Source organism: Astyanax mexicanus, chromosome 6 (assembly GCF_023375975.1).
Source record: "Astyanax mexicanus isolate ESR-SI-001 chromosome 6, AstMex3_surface, whole genome shotgun sequence".
In the NCBI taxonomy this organism is placed as follows: Eukaryota; Metazoa; Chordata; class Actinopteri; order Characiformes; family Acestrorhamphidae; genus Astyanax; species Astyanax mexicanus.
This window is the reverse complement of record NC_064413.1, coordinates 40433586-40457585: the sequence shown is the minus strand read 5'-3', so window position 1 is coordinate 40457585 and position 24000 is coordinate 40433586. Positions and strand designations below refer to the sequence as shown.

Here is a 24000-nt window from a genome sequence, read left to right as displayed (position 1 = left end):
TGCGCCACTGACTGATTTGAACCCTGACAATAGTCAGCAGTCAGACATGCATTGCTATCTTGGCAACGCTGGCAACACACACACACAAACACACACAAACACACACAAACACACACACACACAAAAACACACACACACACACACACACGGACATGCAGCAGCATAGACTTTTACATTAACAAAAATGCCTCAAAAATTAACCTTATTTTGTTCTCTTTTTGATTTAAAGTCTACAAAATAAAATAATAAAAGTTATGGCATTTGTGAATAACAACAAAGGGGAGGGGGGCATCTAAGAGCTAGTACTTCACTGACCATTCTTTGCCAGAAAGAAAAGCATCAAAACCCATTCTGAAAAAAATCAACGAGCAGCTTCAACTCTAAAGAGTCTCACTCTCACTGCAAATACACTGGTGATATTGAGAATAATTAAGAGGTTAATTTCATATTCTTTACAGATAAATATTTGCCATGATCTCTAACCAGTAATGGCTATAGTTTTTACATTTATTTCTTTCTGACTGATGCTGTTTTCCAGAGTAACTTTCCTTTGAATCGTGTTACACAGGAAGGCAAATGTAGTGTTAGGAGTCTCGCCCAGGGACTTTTATTAGTGTGGCATGGTGGGCTTGTCTGTTGAGAAAATTTAACTCGAGACTGCCACAGGGACGGCCATTTATCACCCAGTATGCTACACCAACCACTCTATATGTCTTTGTCTTTTCAAACATCTGTTTTAAAAGGCTGAAGTTCAGGATCCAGCACTCAGAAGACTCCAGTGTGCTTTGCATTACCATTAGTTAAATACAATGTTTCTCAACCCTGGAGCTGAAGACACTCTACACTGTACATTTAGTGGATTCTGTGTTTTAACCCACACATGTACCTCAAGGAGCTTGATCATGAACTGATTAGTTGAATCAAGCAATAAATGTGCAGAGAGAGTGCCTTTAGGCCCATAACTGGAAAACACTGACACAATACAGTATTGTTTGACCAAATTAAAGAAGTTACAGATGATTTAGTGTGATTATGATTATATAAAGTGAAAGCTACCTAAAGTCCTGTGCAGCTCGGACAGCAGCAACACAATGAAAATCACATGATTTTCATCTGGCGTTAGCATTCTAGGGTTAATTCAGACTTTCCAATGTGAAGAAATAAGGAACTTAATTTATTTATTTTAATTTATTTAAATTAATGCATAATCTATTTATACAAAAACAAACTACACCCACTTTATTAACACTTTAATCTATTAGTAAAACTTTTGTGCATTATTTTATAATAATGATGTTAAATTATCTAAAAAAAATTAAAATAGGACACAGTTAAAAAGTTTAAGAAGCACAATAACTTACACACTGAACAATCTGCTCCAGCCCAGCCTGGGAGACAATGGCACGAGCCATCCTGATAATGACATGTTGCATTGTTGGCACACCTACAAACACCACTGCACTGCTTTCCATAGTAGCCAACTGGACAGGCTAGAAAACACAAAAATCTATGTTACATTTCTAAATTTCTAAAAACTATATATGCAATAAATTACAATAAATGCAGAACAGTACATGTGTAATTTCCAGATCAGCTTGTGCAGCACATTTTACCAGTCTAACAAACTTGGTCCAACTAATGAGCTAACTAACTACAACAAAAATTGCTCCTGAATACAAACTGATGTGTTACAGCTGGGGTCCGGCAGAGGACTGCTCCAGGAATACACTCCAAATAATATTTAAAGGACTAGAAACCTGTGTGTTATTATTAATGACTATCCTTTACACATAATGTTCCCTCAATTGCTTGGTCCTGCTGCTTTGAGTTTTGCAATATCAGACTAATTTGACCAGCACTCATGGTCTTCAACCAGCCAAAATGGGCACATGTCACTCCACTGCACATTGAGCTCCACAGACTACCAGTTGCTGCTCGTATAAAAATTAAAAGCTCTTACAATCACCTACAAGGTGATGACAGAACAGCTCCTTCCTACCTGCACTCACTCCTAACGGCTTATGTTCCCTCCCGGCCTTGCTTTGCCAAATATTCACACAAAGCAATCTGTTCTACAGACTGTTCTCCTACCTAGTTCAATAATATTGGAACAAACTACCCCCCACTACCAGAGCAGGAGCATCCCTCATTATCTTTAAGAACCTCGTAAAGACAGATCTCTTTAAAGAGCTCTTACTCTCCTAACACCTCTAACACACTATCCCTATATTTCCATTTAGTCTCCTTCAGCCCCTGCCTGAATGTCTTCCCTTGGACTTTTATGTATTGTAATGTAATATAATGTAATGTAATGTAATGACCTATAATCATTAATGTATGTTGACTGCTTACTGAAAACTTACTGAAACGGAAAGGTAATTCACACTACCACTGAGTGTAAAATTATTGAGGTTAATTAAATATAAAACTACAGAATATTAAATGACTTCAATAATTATCATATAGAAAGAGCTTGATTAATTTCATATCCACACCTTGTTCACAGAGTGGTCCTGTGTAGCCGGACAGACACAGGCACTGGCCTGTGATATGGTGACAGGAAGTGGAGTGGACACACGAAGGACACTTTTGGCTGCACTTCTCCCCATACACACCCGGACTGCACACTGACAGAGAGAACACAGTGTTTACAACTTGTACACCTTTAGAAAAAGCAACAGCTAACAGCAGATATTCCAAGTTTCCTACTGTTAATTATTGTTGTGCTTTTTTCATTTCTATTGTAATTGTTTTGTATTGTATTGTTATAAAGATATAATGGTTTTAGTATACACTCTACTCTTTCACATTAAATCCCAAAGCTATTATAATGATAAGCTATTGTACACGTATATTACTTAAATACAGTTAATACCAATTTCATTATACCAGCATGTGAGAAGAGCTGTGAGAAAGGCATGACTTTTCCACAAGTGTAAGATATTTGTGTAATGTATCTATTAGATCAGGGTTCATCAGGAAAAAGAAACAAAAGGAATAGTTTGTAGTGACTTGGACTAGCCAAGCTAATCATTTGTAATAATTAATGACGTGTTCTGTAGATAAAAGGAAGGGGGTAAGTTAAAGAGTCACTCAGTTTAATGTTTTTTATTGGCTGTGAACATTTTTATTATTCTATTCAATAACTTTGTGCTGAAAGAGTAAATATAAAAAGATGTGCTGGAAGAGTAAATCTAAATATGACATGATACTACGGTTTAATTTCCAATATTGATACTAAAACACTGAGTATCAGCCAAAGATGATCTGATATTTTTTTCTGTAAAAGAAATAATCCATTTTAAATGACAGCATTTCACTGTGATTCCCAAACACTTGACTTTCCCACAGGAAGAAACACAAAGCTAATAACGACACATCATACAGAAAGTGCAATTGTGCACTGTTCCCGCACTGAATTAAATATTTTTTTATTTTCTGATTGTTCCCCATATCCATACCCATCCCAAAGTATTACCAGGTACCAAAACTATACACTAAAAATTAAAGAGCTGTTTATAATACTGAGAGAATACATTATTATAGCTTAACTGAGCAACAGTAAGAGATCACTGCAGGACTCACCGTGCTGACACTGAGGTCCCCAGTATCCAGGCTTACACAAGCAAGTACCACTGTGTGGCAGACAGGAGGCGCTGTTCAGGCAGGAGCAGCTCTGGTTGCACTGATGACCCCAGGATCCGTCTGGACACTGCTCTGTGCAGCGCGGACCTGCACAAAAGAATAGGATCATGAAGAAGGATATACAATATAAAAACATATATAACAAAATATGCACCATTAAGTATGTCCAATACTTTATATCGTCACTGTTACGCAAAAAAACATTGTATTAAAAAAAGGATCTTTACATTAGAAGAAATCAGTGCAAGTCAATGTAAAAATTGTTTGATCCAAAACATTTTACAGCATTTTTATTGCCCGATTTACCATAACTAGTGGTGTAGCATATTGTATTGCAAATAAAAATGTTATATATTTTAAAAAGATAAAAAGTATCATTGTGATGGACTATTTTTGATATTATGTTATTATGTGTGCTATTTACTGTGAAGCTTCAAAGATTTTTAAAGTTTGCCGTTTATATTAACTAAATGTTCTACTATAAGCCCGATCTTACACCCTGCACAAAGCATGTCACAATGCTCATTGCTATCTTACACCCTGTAAACAGTCTATTTTGTAAATATACCCATAAAAAAACATAAAAATGACATTGGTCTAAAAAACATCTGCCAGATTCCAATTATAACAAAAAGTGCATGTCAAAACGCACAAACTTTTGGCTTTTTGTAACAGCGACGATATATTAATTCACATTTTATATCTTAAACTTAAACCACCTTTTCCTGTCCATTTCCAGCAAACTAAAATTCTGAGCACATCCTAAAACCCCCCACTAAGGTAATTAAGTGTTACCTGTCCAGCCAGGCAGACACAGGCACTGTCCCGTCACGCTGTGGCAGCCTCTGTAATGGACACAGTCACATCTGTGCTGGCAGCCAGGGCCATAGGTACCGACCTGTTTAACAAAAAGCAGCAGGAAATGGAAAAACGTGGACTGAGTCAAATCCAATAATGCAGAGCAGTCAGCTGTCAGTATAGAAATTACGCAGCGCTCAGCTAATAACTACCTTCATTTCATCTGAATGATCGCCAGCCATGATGTGCTTACAGTAGAAATAGAATTCCACTTAATGATAGCCTGCAGTGAGGCTGAAATGTCACTGTGTGCTTGCATTCAGTAAGTGCTATTTTCCATGAAAGCAGGGCATTTTAGAGGCCTGGTCAGGGAGTGCTGAACCAGCATCACTGCATTAATAATAAAGAACAGATTCAGGGTTTAGTGAGTGCAAGTGCCTCAGGGTCTCGGCAGCACCGATACCAAAAAAAGGCTACAGTGTTCCAATGATTTTTACTGTGGAGTTCAATTAAATACAAGTAAACAAATAAATAAATAAATAAAAATAAAGTAGCTACAAATAGTTCGAGTGATGCAATACAAGAACCACTTGTGGTTCCATAGAGAACCATAAGCTGTATTCACTAACCATTGTGAAGAAGAGATTTGTTCGTAACACTCATTCAGTATTCACAAAGATTCTGACAACATTTTCTTATTTCTCAACAACAAATTGAAAAGTCTTAGAAAGATACTGGGGAATGAGTCCCAATGTGTATTATAGACATATTTAACCCTTAAGCAAGTAGGGATTTGCTATTGCCGCAAGTGAAAAGCATACAAAAATTCTACTTTGTTTATATCTTTGAAATAGTATTTTAAAACAGTACATCATTCTGACCCAGTCATTGCAAAAACCTTTTGTATTGTTTATATATTTAAAATTACATTTTAAAACATCCACAATCAGTAGGACTTAGAAAATACATGAATCAAAAAAGACATAAAATATCTATAATAATAAAAATACTACAGGATTTCTGAACTGGTCTTTTCTGCACAGTTACTGCCTGTTGATTTCCCACACAGTTCTATAAATGACGTACAGCTGAGCTGCTGAGTAACAGTTACATTCTCTAACTCCCACTCCACTCGTTCCAAAAGAACTCACTCTACGCAGATCATTACAGACAGAACTCGCTTACGTAATGATTCTTACCAATTTAAAGGTTCTACACAGATCTCTACTACAGACATAGTTCTTTATAGCGTTATAACTTGTTACTTTTTGAATGTTTTGTAGTACACTTATTTTGTGAGAGCTTAAAGGAGAACTCTGCTGTGAAATGGATATGGGGTGTAGTGAAACATGATAAAGAGTACAAACTTTTGTTGAATAGCCCTCCTCCATTCACCCCCAGCATTCTGAAATACAGCACTTTTAGCTGAAGCTCCCAAGAGGTTTACAATGCTAGTGATAGGGGCATAGCTTTGCTCATGCAAAGAAATCACTATTTTTACACCATTAAGATTAGCAAATTCTTTTCATGTGTAGCGCTATGCTCCATGTCGCCAGCATTGTAAGCTTGTTGGGAGCATTGGCTAAAAGTGATATATTTCAGAGTGCTAGGGATGAACGGAGGTGGTCTATTCAACGAAACGTTCACTACAGCTCAAGTTTATTATCACAGCAGAGTTCTCCTTTAACTCATTTAAGACCTAAACTTTTGCATGGCATACATTTATTTTCTTTTTGCTTTTTGGGCTTATTGGCACCTGATTAGTGTACAAACATAGAATTATCTTTTTACATTTTATGTAGTTTCTGACAAAAATTATGTCCACATATGAGGACTTTAGTTTTATATTTTGATAAACACTATAAAGTCGCAATTAGTAATGATGTGCAAAACATTTATTTTTTGCCTGAACACAAAGGCATTTTTTTTGACTGAGTACAAAACAAAAGTAGAATAACAATTGTGCCCCTTTCAGCAATATGGCTTAATTGAAGTGCTGCTTTAACACAAAGACATAAAGTAAAAAACATAAACCTTCTGTATTTAATTTTCTTTTAAATTTCTGAACAAAATCTAAACTGTAACGTGTTAAACTCTTCTGCCACCACTAGGTGACAGTATAATGGCCTCATAAGAGGACACCAGGCCCTTGTAGAGCAAAATGTAGTTTGTAGAAGGTTAAGAGAAAAATGCTGTTCATAAATACTGTTCATATACTACATTAAATACTGATCTTGTATTCATCTAAATACATAAAAACCTTAAATAATATATAACATTATCTTCTGTATCTACAACAATAGCTCTATAAGAAGAAATTCATTAATGTACAGTAGATTTGTGTTGTGAGATTGTATTTCAGGTGATTTGGGGTCTTTGTTGATTCTCTTGACATTTTATATAATGCATTAGGCAAGCATCTATTTTCTAATGTTATAAATAAAGCAAGCAAAACTTCTGTTAATGGTAATGACTCAAGCATGGAGCCACAGCTCACTGGAGAAACCCAGACACAGCAATAAAGCCTCGCTCTGGCTCCTGCTGCTGACAGTAACTGGGTTCTGCTTAATGTACTGTGTAGACTAGTAGTGACACACTTACAGGGCAGGGCTGGTCACACAGCGCTCCACTCCAGCCTGCTGTACACGTACACGAGCCGTCTGCCGGATCACACCCCGCTCCGTTAGCACACTGACAGCTAGCATTGCAGCCTGGACCCCACGATCCTTCTGAACATGGGATGGAACAGTCTGGACCCCTCCATCCTGTAGATGAGCACACAACCACATGCATGATGACGAAGATGAAGTACAATATGTAGCACTTAAAGATAACAGCTTTAAAGTAGTATCAGTGTGATACTACATTCAGTGTAATAGGGAGGACAATGTCTTTAAAACGGACACTCCAGGCTAGAACACCGCTACTGCACTATGTTACTTTGATGAAGCTGAGAGACCAGTGTGAGAACTGTGTAATGCTCCGTAACCCAAATTACATTTATGGAAAAAGCATGCAAACATACTTTATTTTCTCAGTTCACATGTTCACTTCTGTATCTCTCAGCTTGTCCAGAAAAGCATGCATATTGCATGTATAAAGCACATTTATTTATATTATAAGGGGTGTTCAGAGAATGTTTTGTATTTTTTAAATATACTCCCCCAAGCAGGAGGCTAAATACTAACTCTCTCATAATGCTGCTTTAACTTAGGAGGTTAAATTCAACACAGATCTTTTTTTTATTTGGACATGTCTGCCTGCAAGAATTAAAAAAACAAAAAAAAAAATATATATATATGTATATATATATATATATATATATATATATATATATATATATATATATATATATATATATATATACATATATATACATATATTATTTATTTATTTATTTTTATTAGGAAAAGTTCCAAAAATGTAAATCAAATATAGAACACAAAACATCCATGGAGCAAAAACTAAAAAAGAAGAAGCACTGAAGGGGTCACAGTTGTAAAGGCAAAAAGATAGGTGCTCCTGGGGATTGGGTGCAGTAGTCTGAAAATGAGATAATGCACTGGAAGTAGAGGAGGCTATGCCATCCATAAGCATCCACAAGAGAAATCCACAAGAGAAAAAAGTAAAGAAATACCCAGAGCAAAAGGAAACTCCTGAGCACAGGCTATCATCTTAGCACAATTAATAAAAGCCTTTATTGAAACATGGCAAAGTAGTATAAAGTGTATCCATTTTAAATGATTAACCTTTTATAGTAAAAGTGTAAAAAACCCATTTTAAATGTTCAACTGAATAAAAAATTGATAGCTAAAATAATAATAAGCTCTTAGCTTACCCTCTTTACAGAAGCAGGTTCCATCTGTGGGTGAGCAGGCGATGGCGTTTTTGCAGGTACATTTAGAGGAACATTCCTTCCCATAAAAACCCGTCTCACAGTCCTTCTCACAGTGAGTTCCCTACACAAAGCAGAAGAGCAGAGTTACTGCAGGCCCCTGTAAACTTAGAGCACTGACCTAAGCTAGATCACTGGTATCATCTAGAGCAGTGATCTCCATTCATAGAGCTTCATTCCACCTACTTCCTGAACTTTTCACTTCAAACTCACTTATAACAGCATAATTCTGCTTATCAAGCACTTCGGAAAGCAGTAATTAGACGGCTCACATGTACTAGGGATGGAGATAAAACTGTGCAGGAAGGCAGATCATTAGGAGAAGAGTTGGACAGTACTCATGTATAATGTGTATTTGTAGTTAGTTTAATAAAGGTCATAAATATATATATATATATATATATATATATATATATATATTAGTCTTGCTTTAAGATACAATATAAATGCTAACATAGCCGTATTATTCCTTTTACGATATAATCAAAAATAAAAAAAAGTTGTGCACAAATAAAGAGTAATCATTCTTTTATTCTAAAAATACTACATTACTGACACATTCAGTTAATGATTTAAACTAAGGACTTTTAATATTTTATTTTTATGTTTAACCCTCTGGAGTCTGACAGGTCTTGTGTTGCTAACTTAATCTTAATTTAGTTAGATATATTTCTAAAAGTTAAATTGATTTTTTCACGTTTTTCATCTTGTAACCCACCAGTAGGAGCTGTCTGATTGGAAGGCTAAACTCAAAATATCTAAGATGTGAAATCATTCTATATACAGCTCTGGAAAAAAAAAAGGACCACTTGAAAAAGATGAGTTCCTTAGATTTTACCAAATTGAAATCCTCTAGAATATAATCAAGGCCATCAAACCAAGCTGTACTGCTTGAATGTTTGCACCAGGAGTGGCATAAAGTTATCCAAAAGCAGTGTGTAAGGCTGGTGGAGGAGAACATGCCAGGATGCATAAAAACTCTGATTAAAACCAGGGTTATTCCACCAAATATTGATTTCTAAAATCTTAAAACTTTATGAATATAAACTTGTTTCCTTTGCAGGTCTGAAAGTTCTGCATCTTTTTTGTTATTTCAGCCATTTCTAATTTTCTGCAAATAAATGCTCTAAATTACAATATTTTTATTTGGGAAAATGTTGTTCGTAGTTTATAGAATAAAATGTTCATTTCCAGAGTGTTATGTTAAACTGGGTTTTAGAAATGCTGCATGTCCACTTACTGTGTATCCTGGTGCACAGTTGCACACCCCGCTGACCACATCACACACCCCACCGTTCACACACAGGCAGGGCTGAAGACAACCATTTCCAAAGTAACCATGAGCACAGGTTTCATTACAGTAAAGTCCCGCCCACCCAGGCTGGCAGGTGCACTCTCCCTTCAGTGGGTGACAACTGTAAAAACAACACTCACACATTTAATAATATAATAATATAACAACTGTAAAAAAAAACACTTTATGGGACAAGAAATTGTTTGCGAAACATTTTTTTGGACAGTCCATCCAGCTTTGGTTCCAGCCAGAGAAACGTCATGATCTTTTGGGATGTATAAAATTCCACAAGCCAAACCAGTTTATGACTCAGCAATTTACGACGTGTTAAATCCAAAACTGTGCAAAAGTCTTAGGCATCAGAGGAAATGCATTAAGCTATTTCTCGAGACAGTAAGTGTTGTTTGACAAAAATTAAGATTAAACTTAAACTAACAAATAAACAGTACATTTCTTTTTCATTTTGGCACATGGTCGTTTAGCCATTTCCAAAGCTCTCCTCAAGTTAGTCCAGTATTTATTTATCATCAGTTCTTGTTTTTAACCCCTATTATAATTTACACTCTTATAACTTAAGGAACAGTTAAGGAACAGTTCAATAGGTTTCTATTCTTTTCTTGTAGTTAATGATCAGTGATCTATTTATCCATCTACACTTATTTGTAGTTGTCTGGGGTTTACATGGAATCATTGGGTGAAATTAACAGAAATACCAATAAGGATAATGCATAAGGAGCCAGTACAATAGAGGGTACCACATGCAACCATTAGCTCACACTCTCACACTTAGAGGGCTATTTAGCATGGCCAATCCACCTACCATATGTAGTTTTAGGAGGTGTGAAGGAACTAAAGTACCCAGAGGAAACCAGCATGGGCACGGATAACATACCAAACGTCTCAAAAACAGTGACCAGAGTGGGGATCAAGCCAACAACTCTATGCACCTGGAGCTGTGTGTCACACATGCTACCTGCTGTGCCACTGTGCCCCCCAAATAGAAATGTTTAAGGTATAATAAAAGTCAGGTAGAAAGTAGGGGGTTAAAGTAAATTAAATGAGCTGCATAGATCTACAAGGTGTAATCTCTGTAGAATGCATTAAAGCACAAACATGTTATATAATGCACTCCTCCACCAGTCTTACACACTGCTTTTGGATAACTTAATAACACTTCTGGTGCAAAAATTCATGGTTTGATGGCTTGTGATCATCCATCCAGGTTTTCAATTTGGTAAAATCAATAAAATTAATAATTTTTAAGTGGTCTCTTAATTTGTTCCAGAGCTGTATGTGTCAGCAATGTGTGCCACATAAAGTAGTGGACTGCATTTGTTAGAAGAGGAGGCTTTGGATGAAGGGCAGAACTAGAAAATGGAACTTCAAAAACTAGCTTAGATTTATTGGTTTCCAAAATAACGCCTGCTACAGCTTTACTGTCACTGATTGCAAAAATAACAACACAATCAGTGCTGCTGTACATTTTACAGTGTTTCAAAAATATTGATTCTGAAGTAAATACAAAATAAAAATTAGTCACACTTTTAACTTTTAATACCTGTGAAGAATTAAGAAGGAATGGTCTAAAAAAATATATGTTTTTCTTTTTAAATGTGTGTTTATAGGGCAAGAGAAAGACATGGTTAAATATACATTTAAATATGTTTCAGTAACAATAATTTATAATGCAATGTTTACAGATGGTCGTCTGTAATGTGCAGCTGATATTTCAATATTATAAATGTGTAATCAATCAATCAATCAACCTTTATTTAAACTCGGAGTACATTGAGGAAGGCCCTCATTTATAATGCAGCCGAGCAATTACATAGGGAAGGGATTCACAGAAAACAACAACAACAACAAAAAAGTAGATAGAATAAAATGAGTAATAAAAAAACTTAAAAAAAAAACGCATTTTAATAAGGTATAAGAATTTTTTAAAAAAGGATAATAATTTTAAAAATATTATGATATAAAACAAATAAGGTAAAAATAATAATTTAAGAGTAGAGTAGGAATCATAAAAACATAGGTAAAAAAGGTAATAGAGGTAATAAAAATTCAACTACAGATGAATAAATAAAAACTAAACTTAATAAATTTAAATACGCAATACCTATAAATAATAAAAGAAAATAAAGAGACTAAAAAGAAATGTGAAAAAATAAAAACGACAGCAAAATACTTAATAAAAAAAATCCTTCATAATTGATGCACCAAATAAGCACTGAATAAATGTTGATTATTATGTGTTAATCCCCACCTGTGAGTGTGCTGGGGGCTGCAGAGGCAGCTGTGTTCACAGTGCATGCCGAACGCTCCCTCAGCACACATCCTCTGAGAGCACTGTGGGCCGCTGAAGCCAGGCTCACACAGGCAGCCTCCGTGAATGTGAAAGCAGCGCGCGCCGTTAGCACAGTCACACACACCTTTACAGTCCTGACCGTAACTTCCCACAGCACACTCCTCCTTACACCTGCAGAGAGAACACACAAGCTTCACACACGCAGCACAGAAAACCCTGACCTTCCAGTACCTTTACTGATGTGGCTACAGAGAAGATCTAAACTGAGGGTCAGCTCCACACAGCCAGCGTTTGTATTGGAAACACATGTGGCTCTTAAACACACACTGCAGCAGAGTTCACCAGCAAGGACATGCATGAGCCTGATGTTTCCTATCAGTTCTGGCCCTGTGTGAGCAGTGAGCAGTGTGTTTCCCTGCAGTGACATTCCTGATACACATCACACTGACAAACCTAATGCATGCATATGTATGTATGTATGTATGTATTTATTTATACTATCGGTCAAAAATTTTAGAACAACCCCTTTTGGTTCCCAATGATGTTGTTTTTGCCAATTAGACTCTTCAGGTCCAGTCAACAACCATAATGGTACAAAATCTAGGGTAGAAACTGTCAGTGTCTTTAAGGAAAACAAATGAATTAAAAAAATGATAAACTGAAACAAAAACATTTTTAGTAAAAGTATGTTGTACAAAAAAAATCTGAAAAAATTATATGTACTTGCTGTAATTTTTGAGAAGGAGAGTAGCATAAATGTAATCCTCTGTATGTCCTGTACATATGCAGTATTCACAACAAAACTACTTGACTTAACTTGATATCGTTAAAAAAAAAGATGTGGTGATTTTTAGCAAACAATTAATTGGTTTACAGCTTACAACTGGTAAGTAGCAATGAAAATAAACTGAGCTTTGGAAATGAATACAAAGAAAGGCAATTTACAAACACTTTTGGTCTGTAATTTCAACCGAAATATATACATATTTAAATCATTTAAATGTCTCTTCAAAGATTCCTGTCAACTGCTCAGTCTGTGTGGTAGGCCCCTGGGGTAGGGGGGCGTGACCACTGTGACCCGGAAGGAGGAAGCACACAGAGATACACAGACACGGGGAGTAAATGAAACTCAAAGCATACCTTTATTCGGCTTTTAACTGCCCTCCACCACACCCAAAATAACTTAAACAAACATAGCCCAGCCCAATGGGGCTCTAGAGTCTGTAGAACTACTTTTAGTTTAGTTTTTAAGGTTTTAGCGTCCGCGCAGCCTCAGCCCTCAGCTCCCCAGTGTAAGTTCCTCCCAAATGATGGCGGAGGCTGAGTATATATGCCTGTCTCAACTGGCGGCTCAATCAGCCCTCATGCGGGCCAGCTGAGACAGGCATGGCTTTGCGCTCTGGCGTGGGGCGGACCCACAACTCCCCCGCCTCCTCACGCCACAGTCTGCCTTTTTTGTTGTTCTGTTTGTTTGTTTTGTGTGTTAAAACTCAAAAAAAGTTTAAAAAGAAAAAAGGCTCTTGGAAACTGGAGAAAACTGGTACCTGAAGAGTCAGGTTTGGCTGACCCACATGGCAACATCTTTGGCTCACCTTAACATTGGACTCATCGCAGTTTTAGCAGTAATGAGAAGAATTAGAGGTCTGACAGGTGAAGCACAGTTATCAGTAATTCTAAGTCATTGCTAAGAAAATTTAAAAAGCAGCTTGTCGGGGCATACAACACTGCTACTGGACAAGTAAAAAAAAAATCTAAAAATTTTAATTGGTAATGTATGTATATACTCTATTTATATGTGTATATAATATGTATGTATTTTTGTCTGTTTGCTTGTATCCTTCTGCTCACTTGACTAACGATCATAATATTTATCTATTTTTGTGGTGAACCCATTTCCTCACTGTATAACATACAATGCGTTTTATAGCTAACTCACCTCTCACCAGTAAAACCAGCAGCACACTGACACTGGCCTATCTCCGGGTCACAGTGACCTCCATTATGGCACAGACACTCCTTAGCACAGTTTGCACCAAACCTCCCCTCAGCACAACGCTCCGTACACACAGGCCCCTGAGAGAAACACACAGGCTACTCACAAATCTGCACAAAAAACACCTGCATCTGCATCTGTATGAATCTAATCTTAATCTACCAAATTAAATAATCAGCAGACCAGTTTTAGAGAGAAATCTAGATTGTAAATATACTTTAGGTAACACTTTATAATACAGCCCACTTTGAGAGGAAAAGATCCCTTTACTTACGGTGTAACCTCTTGTACTGGATGAACCAGTACATTTAAAATACTTATCGGGTCCTACAGGTAGGACTGTAGGTATAAATAACTTACAAGCAGGAACAAGAGTGTAACAACTAGGTAACTTTTTGAAACTTACCTGGTACTTTTCCAACACTTATGTTGTAACTGTTCTTATGGGTTCCTACTCATACTTAAGTGTAGGTACAAATAAAGCACAGGAGAACCTGCAATTTCCCTAAATTTGAGGTACAATTTTCATATACAATAATATATAATAGTTTTGCCCTATGTTAATGGCAAAATGTTTCATTCCAGTCACACTCCAGGGAATTATTATAATTATAATTTTATAAGTTTGAAAAAGAAAATGAGAATTTGATTTATGCTTTTAAAATTGTCAGCTAAAAACAGTCTGGGTGGAGTAGGAAGAAAAACTTATAGTTTGTAATTTCAAGACTAAAATACAATAATATGTAAATATCTTCAGTAACAGTCAGGAATGCTGAGATTTTAAAGAAAATGTATTTATCAATACACAGAGACCACAAGGTTCTTTATTAATGGTTAATAAACCCACACCTCACCTGATTTTTACTGTTCTTACTCTATGTACTCAGAAACCACAGGGAGCGGGCTGTATTATGCAGTGTACAGTGTTTCACTGTTCTTACTCTATAAGTACACAGTACTTACTCAGTAAGTACTCAGAAACCACAGGGAGAGTGTTGTATTATGTAGTGCACAGTGTTTCACTGTTCTTACTCTATAAATACACAGTACCTACCCTCTAAAACGCGGGCTGTATTATTAAGCATTATCATAATTTATGATTTTAATAGCTTGCATATGGATATATAAAATAATTACTTTTATGAATTTCTATGAAAAAAAGGCCCTTACCGTCCATCCAGGTGGGCAAAGACACACTCCTTTGCCCAGGCAGATGCCTCCATTCTGGCATGAGCAGCGAGGACGGCATCGGCGAGACTTTAAACATGGCTCATCACATCTGATAATAACACAGAAAGTTATGATTTCTTGCTGCTATACAAGACATTTTCCACACTGAACATGTTAATGAACACAGTACAGCTGTGGGTTGTTTTATTATTGCAACATTTATCACAATATGTTATATATCACAGTTTTCATCATCGGTCAGTTTCTGACCACAGGCTTGCTCTTGGATAGTTGTGGGTAATTCACACTTACTCACAGTTGGCTGCCAAACTACTATCAGATGCTGATGTGTGTAGAGAATACAACTATAAACATATTACACATTACTGACTAATACTCTATGCCTCTATGAAGTAAGTGGCCTGTGAGCACAAATAGTAATAAAATAATAATAGTCCATGCTGAGTGTATGTGAAAAATATACATTTTTGATCCAACACTCCTTATTTTATAGCAAAACAAGACACAAATACAGAAACAAATACAGAAATTGCTTACAGTGTTCCAGTTACTCTCTCTCTGCACACACACTCTCCTGTTGTTGTGTTGCAGGAGCCGCCTGTTCCACACTGGCACTGCTGTAGACAGCCCTGCCCAAAGAATCCCTTAGGACATGGGTCCTAATAAATAAATAATAATAATAATAATAATAAAATGTTAAGGCCCTGCTGTGAACTACTGTACAGGATTATATATTAGGATATGTTACACAATTTGTACACAATAAACACAAAAAATTAGATACAATGTACTGTATGGACTTTTACATTATTCTAAACAAAAACCTTGAGCTCCTTACAATCACTTTATACATAAAACCAAGAAAATTGGCATCTATAATTAGGGATGTCCTGCTCATTTTCAAGTCATTTAATTTTTAGTATTTGCTGAGTCCTGATCCTATATTTTGGCAAAGCAGTAACAACAGTAAAAAAAGAATGAACACATTCAAGTTGCTTATAATTTTTTTGTTATTATTGAAACAAAAAAACAACTTAACTAAACTTCATTTTTTAGGAAATGCTGTGTATGTGTGTGTGCACATGTGAACACGTGAAAGAGAGAGAGAGAGAGAGAGAGAGAGAGAGAGAGAGAAAGAGAGAGAAAGAGAGAGAGAGAAAAAGAGAGAAAGAGAGAGAGAGAAAGAGAGATAGAGAAAGAGAGAGAAAGAAAGAGAGAGAAAGAGAGAGAGATAGAGAGAGCCTCATATTTCTCAGCACAGCGATGTGGTGTGTCCGCAATTCGAAAAAAAAATGAAGCACAGAAAAGTAACGGATGGCTTGATATGTTTTCTGGATTAGGTTCTGTGTTAATTGGCCATAAATCAGTGTTAATAAACAGCGCAACAGTGGGAGCAGCCATGAACACACTCACAACTCATGACATGATTTGAGCATTCTCATTGTTTTGTGTGTTAAAATTCAAACCTGATTTCCAATCATGTGATCAGATCCGGGACATTTCTATCTATAACCAATTATTCTGTTTACTTAAATTCAAATACATTTTGAAAGATATTTGCTGCTTTATCTAAACAAGAGAGACATCCATTATGCTTTTTAGTTACTCCTAACCAGAAAACAAATTACAGAAGAACTAATAAAAAAAAATCTGAGCTATAATACAGTTTATGGGAACAATCAAATTATATATTTTTTTCTTAAAATGATCTCTACAATTGCTGAGTAAGTGTGTGTGCATGTGTGAGTATATCCACTCTGAAGGTCTACCTGGCAGTGCGTGCCTGTGAATCCAGGAGAGCAAAGGCAGGAACCAGAAACAACATCACACTGGCCTCCATTCTGACACTGGCACAGTTTACTGCAATCTGGACCCCAGTGAAGATCATCACACGCTACAGGACAGATAAAAAAAACATTTGTTTATAGCATATGCTACATTTTTATATTAAAATTATTGACAGTGAGTTAACTAATTAAGCTTACTACACTATATAATTACTTATACTGATATGTTCATACTGACAATTAAATCTACAGCATACGTGAGGAGTGAACTAGGACGCTTTTTTATAACTTCTTTTTAACTGTTAATAGAGAGGTCTTTTGTTGGAGGAGATTTGCTGCTGCTGCTGCAACAAGGAATCACTGACACACTGAAGACAGTCGCCTGAATATCTCTGCACTCCCACATATCACGTTACATGTTTAAGTCCAGATTGGCCAAAGGATTTGCATGGACCTAACAAGATGAATGAGATCCAAATAGGGAATTTTACAGCAGAGTTCAGAGGATGCTCAGGGTGAAGCAAATGCAGCGTTCACACAGAGCTTAGATTTCTAAAATGTGGAAACTGAGACATTTACCACAAGACGCCAAGATAGGACTATCCATCACATAACACACACTCACACACACACACACAAAGATTCTACCATTTCTTTTGTATCACAACACATTAACTCACTTAAGCATATACAAACACCCACACTGTCATTTTTGTTTTGTGCTTTTTTGCCATTGAAAAGTACTAATGCTATTTTAAGCTGTTTCAGTTGGTATCTTATTACATTATCTTGTTAAACTAATGTACTTTAAACATGTCTCTCTCTCTGCTATAGGCCTAGATACATTTGAAGATCTAGGTCTACTAGATACTATGAGTCTTCCTCGTGCCTCTGCAAATCCAAACTACAATTCCCATGAGCCCACTCTCTCTGATGAGCTGCCAATACTTTACACAAACCAATAAGACAAACAGATTTTTTCTGATCATCTTCCCCAGAATATTGAATTAACTCACCCATAACTGATCCAGTTGTGTATATAAACCCTTTCTGTTTCATTGTTTTTGTTTTTTTTGCAAAGTATTGCCAACTCATGTTGTTGCATACAAAGCTTTTACAATAGTCCGCTTTGAATGTAATGTTGAATTGTTTGGTTTACTGTTTTTTGACTTGTTTTTGGATTCTTTTGACTAGTTCTGTGCGTGTCTGCTTTGAATGTGCTCATGTTGTCTCTATAAGCACCCAGGTCTTTTACCACCTGTGAGCTCCCTTGCATTAAACCTGCTTTTGCCTTTTATATTCACAAAATATTTAGCGTGTGCTTTTAATGTTAGAAAATGCTGAATATGTCAAGATGTGTAAATAAGATCCACAAATAATAATGCTGGGAAATATGAGTCTGGATTAAATTATTTATTACAATAAGTCCACTAAATCTCAAGGAAAAGACAAAAGTAAACGGCTTCTCTTGGCAGAAGCAAATTCAGTCAAACAAACAGTTGCATTTGATTAGCATTCTGGCTAACTTAACAAACTCGTGTTATGAATGAATGAGATGACATTCAGCTGTATTAGGCTCTATTGTAGGTTTTTGTATATGAAACCTGTGCCTTAAGATATTTTTGCTGCCCCTGTTGGAGGACGACAATAAGCCTACATACTATATATATATATATATATATATATATATATATAATTTCAAGATATATGAACAGTGAAGTCAAATTATGTTGTAGTTATACAGTATATAGTATACTTTTCACCTTATTCTTTAATGGTCAGGACCACCACAGGGCAGCTATCATTATTTGGGTGGTGGATCATTATCAGCATGACATTGACATGGACATGTTGGTGGGGTGTTAGTAGTGTGTGTAGTGATGGTATGAGTGGATCAGGCACTGCAATTAGGCTGTTTTTTTTTTAAACACCTCAGTTTCACTGCTGGACTGAGAATAGTCCATCAATCAGAAATATCCAGCCAACAGTGTCCTGTAATCAGCATCCTATTTCTACTGATAAAGGACGAGAGGATGACAAAACAAACTGTGCAGAAATTGATGAGCTTCTGTCTCTGACTTTACTTTATTACTTAACTTTTTTACTTTATGTACAAGGGGAAGCAGGTAGGTAGGCGTGCCTATCTAGGAGGAGTTGAAAAACTCCAGTTGTCAGGTATGTGCAGAATACTAGAATAAACACAGAATAAACTAACAAAACAGAAAACAAAGAAACAGCAACCTGACCGATGTTGAACACGCACAAGAACCAACAAACTAACACTGAAAACACAGGAGCTTAAAAACACAGATGGAGGGAACAGGAAACAGGAAACACCTGGGGACAGGTACTGAGGAGGCGGAGCTACAAATCAACACAGGTGGGAGCACTGAAGACATGGGTGGAGACAAGGAGAAACACAGAGAGGGCCATGTGCTAAGGAAGGTATACAAAAAACAGGAGGACTAGATAAACACAGAGGCCGACAGGAGAGACACAGAACAAGACGATGACAACAGCAGCACAGCTGTGCCTGATTAACTTACACCAGCACAATATGTACTAACACACCACCACCATGCCAGTGTCACTGCAGTGTTGAGAATGACAAAACACAAATAATAATCATAGCAGCTCAGTGGTTGTCAATGCTATTGAAGAACAGGGTGAAAGTTGGATAGAGGCTGTGCATCTAATTGAGATATGGAGCTCAAAAAAGAGGACATATTGTAATAAAAGGTGTGATCACAATATTGTGAATTGATAGTGTATATATGCACATATTGACACTGTCTGATAAAAACCTTATATCTGTATTGTTTTCTATAGTTTTTTTTCCTGTAACAACGTGAATCGGACAGTTGTGCCTTATATTGTTTCCAAACAGAAATGCTACAGTATTTGTAAAGAATAAATAAAATAATTTCTGTAAATTATACAAAAGTCCTCAAAAGTTGAGCTTTTGAGCGTGCTGGGTTATTGATCACAGGGTTGTGTGTTTTATACCAAAGTTTGCTAAGCTGCCACCATTTGGCCCTTAAGTAAAGTCCTCAACATGACTTACGCCGGCCTTCTAAGCTTAGATATGTGACAAACAGGTCAAGTGTAGCACAGATATGGAAAATGTTACCAGTGATTTGGACTCCTGAATCCTGGCTACAAATACATGCTCTGGTGGTTAAAAACTGCTGTGATTGAAACCTCCACGTCCACATGTCAAACCATAAGAGCTGGAGTTCAGTGTTGGCTCTCTGCGCGACCCCTGGAGTGACCTGGAGGGAGTCTGTTCCCACAGATAGACGTCAACGAGCAGAAAAAAAGACCAGCAACATAAGTTGTTTTGATTTAAAGACTTCAGAGGACACTGCCATGTCAAATCTATGAGAACATGCTGTTTTACATATATTATAACACAACACACACAAAATAAAATGTTCCTGAATCCATTTTCTTCTGGATAAAAGCTCCTTCTACAAAATCCCTGTTGATTATAAACACAGGGACATGCAAAGATGGACAGCTTTTAAAAACACAAAGAAGCTTCTTGTTTATCATTAAACAAGTATCCTCTCATCCTCAGTCCCTCTATCTCCCAGTGATATTTATATCTGAAGAAGTCCTCTTGAAGAAGGACACGCTCTCTGACCTGTGGGTCTTCACAGAGACTTAATGAGCGCTCTTCTGTAAACTGGCAGATTTCCACTTAATGTGGAATGTGATTTAGCGACATGGGAAAATTCCTCACTTCCCCCAAGAGAAAATTCAGTGTGATGGTAAAGGACTAAGCTGTAAACCCCACCTCCATCCCCACCCCCTTAAAAACCACAGTATGAGGATGATTCAGTCAAGTTCAGAGTCATTTACAGTCTGTGGTCAAATTGCCGGGAAAAGGGTGCAGAGAATTAAAAAAAAAAAAACACTTTGAAATATTTAAAAATACCAACTGAATATAATAAAGCGATAATAAAGTGATGTGAGTTAACACATCAAAGAGGACAGTATTTTTTTCTCAGAATTGTTTTTTAATGGAGTGTAACTAACTACAGTAGATTAGCACATAGAGACTAGAGTAGCACATAATCTATCTGCCTGCTTAATAAGTGAAAGTAGATCAAGAAAAGTGAGATCCCAGAAAGAGCTCATCACAACATTGCCAAATACTACTAATACTACTGTGTCTTCTCTGTAGGTGCCTGTGTGCTCTGCTCAAATCAAACCTCCTGATGATAAACTGGTGAAAGGAACTGAAAGAGATATCTTTATCTAAGGCAATATCACGCAAGAAGGCAAGATCTGTGAGAAAAACCCTAGAATGTAATTAAGAGGTAGATGGATGATCACAAGCCATCAAACAAAGCTAAACTGCTTACTTTTTTGCACCAGAAGTGGCATACAGTTATCCAAAAGCAGTGTGTAAGACTGGTGGAGAGCATGCCAAGATTATTGAAGCTCTGCTAAAAAATCAGAAATATTCCACCAAATATTGATTTCTGAATTCTTAAAACATTGCGATTGTTCTTCTAAATGAATTCATTTTACTCAAATATACAGCTTTGGAAAAAATTAAGAGACGACTTCAGTTTCTGAATCAGTTTATAGGTATATGTTTGAGTAAAATGCATTTGCAGAAAATGAGAAATGGCTGAAATAACATAGAAGATGCAGAGCTTTCAGCCCTCAAATAATACAAAAAGAGTTTTAAGAGTTCAGAAATCAAAATTTGGTGGAGTAACCCTGTTTTTTTAATCACAGTTTTCATGCATCTCGGCATGATCTCCTCCACCAGTCTTACACACTGATTTTGAAAAACTTTATGCCACTCCTGGTGCAAAAATTCAAGCAGTTTAGCTTGGTATGATGGGTTGTGATCATTCATCTTCCTCTTTATTATATTCCAGAGGTTTTCAATTTGGTAAAAACAAAGAAATTTTTTAAGTTTCGTTACAGTTCGTCTTCACTGTCCATACACCTCTAATAATAGCTCTGATTAGACTACACATGTATGTGTGTGTATAACATTTAGGATGAACATGGGGAATAGCTGTTTTTTTTAAGCAGCAGGATTTTGTCTCAATTTTTGCACCCCTAAAATCAAGTAGCTGATTATCCCTTCACTGCAGCACAATAAAACAACAATAGCTCTTCCATTCATGTACAGCAATAATAAGGTTCATGTCATCGTCCATAAGTTTTTATATGTTTTTTAGGAATAACATGTTTTTATTCAATCCAAATCGGTTATTAGCAGTTTGACAGAGCTCCACTTAGGCTTTTCTGCTTAGTGGCACTGCAAATTACGCCTATTTGCATTCCCGTCACGCTTTTGGATCCAGCTTTGTTTGAAAAACAGCTGCCAAAGCACTAGGTAATGATCTGAACGTGGAGCTGTGTTGTATTTGTGAGAGCCGGGAATGAAAATTGCGTTTAAAACCTTGACTTCTCTTCTTTCCCACCACTCTCTCAACTCACAGGCATTCAGGAAGTGTCATATCTCATTCTGCCAATTTGATCTAATGAAAGGGCTCTGCAGCCCAGCCAATCAGAGAACAGGACGTCTTTGAGGAGCCAATCAAATCTTAAGGTCTCTACCAGTGCAAGGGGCCAGAGTTTCCATTTCATGTGTGCGTAATCCTTCCACAAGGCAATGCACTCAACCACCAGCCCCACAGTCCCACAGCCCCTCAGCTCCTCAGTCTGGAGAACACTGCAGTGTGAATCCAAATATCTCATCTGAAGAGCTGTGTTGCATAAGTTCTGAATGACCTCCAGAACACTGCATAGAAGTTCCAGTTTGGTTAAAATGCAAAACACTGTTTAAATCAGGGTAATAAGCAGTTAATATGAGCTGACTAGTGTCTAAGTGGTGGCACAGAGAATAGAGGAGAAGCAGTCATCCAATAAAAACATGAGCTGTAGCACCAACACATAACTGTAGTATGAAGAACGGCGCCACTGCTGTGTCTGGTAAGAACACTGCCATAAGTGTGTGAGTGTGTGTCAGAACTGAGAACTCACCGCTGGAGCAGTCGTCTCCTCGCCAGCCGCCTTCACACTGACAGCGATCTGGGGCAACACAACGCCCGTGAACACACTCTTTGGTGCAGCGCGCTGAAACACACAAGACAAAAGTAATACATTGAAGTATTCCGCTTTCTAAAACTCTCCTGATTAAATGTCTGAAACTGTTGCAAAAATAGATTATTTATATTATTTAGTGTCGTTTTCACTTTCAGTGGCTGCAGAGAAAATTCAAATTTTTTCCACAGAAACTTCAGTCCTGTCAACAACACCCAATTTATCTCTACAGGCTGTTTATACATTCCAGCTACCAAGACACCACTGTCTGATTCATTACTTACCAACACATTTATTTCTGCTCTCATAGTATCCCGGACAGCACTGATACCTCCTGCGATAGTCCATCTTCACCGTCTGACGATACGCCGTTTTATACGTGATCCTGATGAGACAGAAAGAGACAGACATGAGAATAAGAAAAAGATTAAGAAAGAAAATGAGACACAGAAAGTAAAAAGTAAGAGAAAGAGAGAAAATGAACTAGAGAGAATAAAGAAAACAAAAGAAAAAAATATACATAGGGAAAAGACAAGAGACAAGAGACAAGAAAGAAAAAAACGGAGATATAGAATAAAAGAAAAATAAATAAATTGAGAAAGAAAGAAAGAAAGTATGGAAACATTTATGGAAAAGAAAGAAAGAGCTAAAGCAATAGATAGTTAGAAAATGAAAGGGAAAGCGAGAAAGAGGGACAGAGAGAAAGAGCACACAGAGAGAGGAAATCAAGAGAATAAAAATCAATGAGAAAGAAAGATAGAAAAAAAGAAAGAAAGATTTAGAGAAATAACAAAAAGAGATTGATGGACAGAGACAAGAGAATAAAATAAACAAAAAAAGAGACCAAAAGCAAGAGATAGTAAGAAAGAGTAAGACAAAGAGAGAGAGAGAGAGAGAGAGAGAGAGAGAGAGAAAGCACACAGAAGGGAAATGTCAGTGCAGAAAAAGAATGATCAAAAGTCAGGAGAAGCTCTTCATCTCAGCCGGACTCTTCATCACCGGGGAGCAGTTAGT

At 36.7% G+C, this 24000-nt stretch overlaps 1 protein-coding gene across 1 annotated transcript in view; it reads right to left on the bottom strand.

The window, feature by feature from the left end:
- Positions 1-24000, bottom strand: part of pear1 (platelet endothelial aggregation receptor 1) — a 71581-nt gene that overhangs the window by 6631 nt on the left and 40950 nt on the right. Inside the window, exons 4-17 of the mRNA XM_022673526.2 lie at positions 23271-23371; positions 22927-23019; positions 16894-17018; positions 15662-15783; positions 15104-15212; positions 13877-14013; positions 11899-12111; positions 9579-9753; positions 8282-8402; positions 7045-7208; positions 4441-4543; positions 3586-3732; positions 2496-2627; positions 1362-1490 (exon numbers count right to left, since the gene is read on the bottom strand). Coding sequence (XP_022529247.2) covers positions 1362-1490; positions 2496-2627; positions 3586-3732; positions 4441-4543; positions 7045-7208; positions 8282-8402; positions 9579-9753; positions 11899-12111; positions 13877-14013; positions 15104-15212; positions 15662-15783; positions 16894-17018; positions 22927-23019; positions 23271-23371 — 1871 coding nt within the window. The remainder of the gene's footprint in view (positions 1-1361; positions 1491-2495; positions 2628-3585; positions 3733-4440; positions 4544-7044; positions 7209-8281; positions 8403-9578; positions 9754-11898; positions 12112-13876; positions 14014-15103; positions 15213-15661; positions 15784-16893; positions 17019-22926; positions 23020-23270; positions 23372-24000) is intronic.